Source organism: Gymnogyps californianus, chromosome 1 (assembly GCF_018139145.2).
Source record: "Gymnogyps californianus isolate 813 chromosome 1, ASM1813914v2, whole genome shotgun sequence".
NCBI lineage: Eukaryota > Metazoa > Chordata > Aves > Accipitriformes > Cathartidae > Gymnogyps > Gymnogyps californianus.
Window position 1 is genome coordinate 50,510,942 of NC_059471.1, and position 4,596 is coordinate 50,515,537.

Below are 4,596 nucleotides of genomic sequence, written 5' to 3' on the forward strand. Positions count from 1 at the left end.
TTGATCACACAAAAATGGCGAAATGGCACTTTTTATTATTATACTGTATTTCGTATATAGAAGGTTTGATACGAAGGGACTTATCAGGTAAGAGGGATGATGGTGTGAACTAGACGCTGCTTCCAGTCGGGGGCTGGAGCGTCCCTGGGGTGCGTTGTATCCATGCGAGCCATGCAGCACTTTTTTTTTTTTTTTTTTGGTCCATTTGTCTGTCTGTTTCGGAGTCGGAGTCATTTATTTACATTACATTCATGCCTTCGTGCAACTTTCCACTCCTGCTTTGCTGTCAGGAGGAGGCCGACACCAGCCCTTCCTCCGCCCCCCTCCTCTTCCCGGCCTCTCGGAGAGGGGTCGGTCCACAAGGGAAGAGGGCAAAAAAGCAAAACAAACCCCAACACAATAGAACAAAAGCCCAACAAAACCAGGAGCCGTGTTTCGCCCTGCCGGAGCCGAAGGAAGCGGGTCCTCGCTTGTCCGTTGCTGCCCCGGCAGCGCACGGGCGGAGGATGCGCCCACCGCGCCGGGCTGCGCGGAGCTGCGGGGGATGCGCCCCGGCGCCGGGCTCCCCCCGCCGCGCACCGGGCCTCGGTGCTTGCTATGGGGGGTCGTGAGGAGGGGCGTGCGTGCGTGCGTGTGTTTTGTTTCTCACAAAAGGTAGCCGAGGTGCAGAGCCGTGCCCGGCCGGCGTTTGCCGCCCCACCGGCCGGGGCGCGGAGGGCCGGTCCCGGGTGGCAGCCGCCCCCGCCCCGCCCGCCGCCTCAGTCCGACAGGGAGTGGGAGCCGCAGTCGTAAACCCTGTGGGCCCCGTCGGCGCTGTAGGGCCCGTTGTGCCAGTAGGACGAGTCGCAGACCGTTTGCAAGGAGTTGATTTCGGATGCAGAGGAGTTGGCGTCCCTCCTCTTGGACCGCTTTCTGTTCCTCAGGATGAACACCAGCATGCCAACCACCGTGAAGGCAGAGGTCACAAAAACCAGCAGGAGCCCTGGCACCAGGACCGAAATAGAGACCCGGCTGGTCTCCAAGTAGGAGTTGGAGTGAGTACCTGTCTCTGTCAACCCGGTGCTGTTTTTGTTAGTAGAAGTTAATGTGGGCGAGATTTTTAACTGAGGGCAAATCACGTCGTTGGAGAGAGACTCGAAATCTTCCTTGAAGAAATCTTCAGGGGACTCGCACCTCAGGTCGCTCATAATCACCTTGGGGCGCAGCATTTCCGCCCACTGTTTGAAAGGCACGATAGGGCAAGTACAGTCCCACGGGTTGCCGTGCAGGTCGATCTGGGTGATGGAGGTGAGCTGGTCCAGCACCCCCGCCACCGGGAGGTACATGAAATAGTTGTTGTGTATGCTCAGCTTGGAAAGCGAGACCCCGGCGAACACGTCTACTGGGAGAGACCTCAGCAGGTTGTTGTTGAGGATGAGGACTCTCAGTTTGGGCATCGCATTGAAGGTGCCGGGCATGATCAGCTGGATCCCATTAAATTCCATGTTCAGATACTCCAGGTTTTGCAGCCCAGCGAATTTCTCCCGGGACAGAGTGTCTAAGTAGTTGCTATCCATATAGAGCCATCGGAGGTCAAAGAGGTTCTTGAAGGTGTTGTTCTCGACGGTGGCGATGTTGTTGTTGCCCAGATCGAGTAAATTAAGTTTCCGGTAATCCAGAAAGTGGGATTTCCTGATGGTGTGTATTTTGTTGTCTCTTAGAAACAGCTCCTGCACATTGGACGGCTTGGGCTTCAAATCCACCAAGCTGCTCACATTCCTGTCATTGCAATTAACCTTTAAACCCGAGCCAGGGATCTGATCGCAGCTGCAGATGTGTGGGCAGGACACGGTAGCCGGTAGCTTGCTCTTCGCGCTAACTGTCGACACGGCAGCAGTGGGTCTGGTCTTGATTTGCCAGTTGACGGGAATCTTTGTACCTCCGTTTGGACCGGATCCTGGCGTGGCAGGGTCTTCTTTGCCGTGTATTTTAAAGGGGGTTGGAATGGGACCAGGATCGCAGGTTTCTTCTTCGGCAGGGGGAGCAGCTAGGCTAGAATCCACTCTGTTCTTTTTGCACAGCTCTTGCTCTGTGGTCTCATTTAAATCTTTGCCCTGCAACCTAGTGGGAGCCTCACAAATCACTCTGCCGATCAGAGCGTTTTTGGGTATGTTTTCCAGCCATTCCTTCAGCGACAGCAGATCGCAAGTGCAGTCCCAGGGGTTATCCTCTAGCAGGATTTCAGCAATGCCTGGGATCTGCTCCAGGACCTCCTCGTAAGGCAAGGTTTTAAGACGGTTTCCCCGGAGGTCGAGGTGGGTGATCGGCACATACTGAAACACGTTGGGGGGCAAGGTGCTGATGAGATTGTCATTTAAAATCAGCACCTCTAGCTTGTTTAAGTCCCTAAATGCGCCCGGGTCAATATCCCGCAATAGATTAAAATCTGCCTGGAGGTATTCCAGATCGTCCAGCCCCAGGAAAGTCTGCTTCCTGAACGATTTGATCTTGTTGTTGTTTATGTGCAAGCGTTTCACCAGCTGCAGCCCAAGAAAAGCCCCAGGAACAATCTCATGCAAACCGTTGTTTTCCATGTGCAAACTGACTGCATTGTAAAAGTTAGCAAACTCATTAGGGAAAAGTCGAGTCAGGGAATTGCCATGCAGGAATAAATGGTAAAACTGGGAAGTTGGGGCGGTGAAGTGTTGCAGGCTGGTAAATCCCTTTTTCTCACAGTCTACGTGCAAATCCCCTTCTATCTCGTTGCAGGCACAGATCTTCTCTTTGCAAACGTCCCCTGTAACGTTTCCAGCAGCAAAACAAAGAGACGTCTCCAGCAACAGAATCCAAAGCAGCATTTTTAAACCGAGCGATTCATTCCCGATCTCATCACAAAGTAACAGCGACCATCCTCCTCACACGGAAAGCAATTCCAGTCCATTCAATGCATGAAATGTCCGAACCACCACCAAAGGGGGAGAAAAAAAAAATGTGGGGAGGGGGAGCAGGGAGGGTCGGCGGAGGGGGGGGACTCTTTCTGTTCTCCTCTCTCCCTCTCCCCCCCCACGTACAACTGCAACAGCCCAGATTCCAGTCAATAATTATATCCACAAACTATCCAGGCACGTACTGCAAGGCACGCAAAAAAAAAAAAAAAAAAAAAAAAAGTAGAAGAAAAAAAAAAAAATTCCCCTCCTCGATCCCCCTCCCTGACGCCTCCCGGGCAGCTAAGTGGAGGTCTGCCGGCCGGGCTGGCTCACCGGCACGGGAACGGTGCTGCTAGCCACCGGCCCGCCGCCGCATGCTAGAGAGGCGCAGGCGGCGAGCGCGGCGGTGGCCGCGGAGGCTGCCGCTGTGCGCGGCTCCGCGCCGGACTGACCTTGCCGCGCGGCCGCGGAGCCGCGCTCCTCGCCCGCCGCCCGCCGGGCGCTCTCCAGCGCCCCGGTTCCGACAGCGCGCCCCAGCCTAGGCGCTGGCCGCCGAGCCGCCGGCGCTGCGCGGCGCCTGCCCCCGCTGCGGTGCGCGGCTGCCCATGCCTGCCGGCGGGCCGGAGCCTGCCGCGGGGACGGGGACGGGGACGGGGACGGGGACGGGGACGGGGCCGCCCGCCCGCGCCGCGCCGCACCGCGCCGCGCCGCGCCTCGCCTCGCCCTGCCGGCCGCGCTGCCTCCCCTCCTCGCTCGCTCGCTCCCTCGCTCGCTCTTCTTTCCTTTTTCTTCCGCTGCTGCCGCCGAGTCGCACGCTCGCACACACTCACATGCACGCAGAGGGAGAGTTGCTAAGAGGCTCTGCTCGTTTCAACCTGGTGCACTCTGAAAGATCTGACACCCTCTGCTGAGCTGCAGTGGCAAAAATCCATCTGCTGAGGGAATGCTGGAGGAAAAAAAAAAAATCAATCCACGTACAGGGCAAGCGTTAAAAACGTTGGCAATAAAAGCTGTCGATCTATTTAGATGCTTTCTCCTAAATGGATTATTTAATTTATTTCTTTTCTTTTAAGATGGAAAGTTTAGCATTCCCCTCCTCCCGACCGGTTCCTTATTGCCCCCATTCACACACACTCACACCTGCACAAGCAGGCGAGGAAGGTGCGTTTGCCTTATTGTATTTCCCAATGGCTTGAACAGAATTAGTGTCAGGGTGTCAAGCGAATAGCAATTTGAGGTAATTATTCTGCACGCCATTTTTATCGTTGCTTTAAATGCATTTCTTCCTCCCCTGCAGTCTGTAGTGTTTCATGCTGGATTTGGTCTCTTGCTGGCGTTCTCTGTGCAATGTTGAACCGTGGATTATTGCATTATATATATATATTTATAATTTAGATGATCACAGAGAAGAAGGGGGGTAGGGAGAAGGGGATTGCTGCACTGTTAGCAATTCACGCTACCTGTTCCCACAGAGCATAGTGTCTCCCTTAAGGAGGGGAGGAGAGGGCTGAAACTGACAGTTGTGCATCTTCACGCTCTTATCTACATTTAAAAATCTAGAGATGCACGTATGTACATGCATAGATATTTCTCCAGGGATGCTGCTAATATCCTCTCTGTGGAAATACAACGCCTGCTTCCCTCGACCCCCCCCTCCCCCCCCGCCACCCTTTCCAGCTCCCACCCTTCT

At 54.9% G+C, this 4,596-nt stretch overlaps 1 protein-coding gene across 1 annotated transcript; it reads right to left on the bottom strand.

The window, feature by feature from the left end:
* Positions 1 to 758: 758 nt before the first annotated feature.
* Positions 759 to 2,837, bottom strand: SLITRK1 (SLIT and NTRK like family member 1). Its single transcript, XM_050904321.1, has one exon. The coding sequence runs from the start codon at positions 2,835 to 2,837 to the stop codon at positions 759 to 761; it is 2,079 nt and encodes a 692-aa protein (XP_050760278.1).
* Positions 2,838 to 4,596: the final 1,759 nt, after the last annotated feature.

Coding starts and splice junctions, on each gene's coding strand:
- SLITRK1 (XM_050904321.1), bottom strand. CDS start 2,837: ATGCTGCTTTGGATTCTGTTGCTGGAGACGTCTCTTTGTTTTGCTGCT.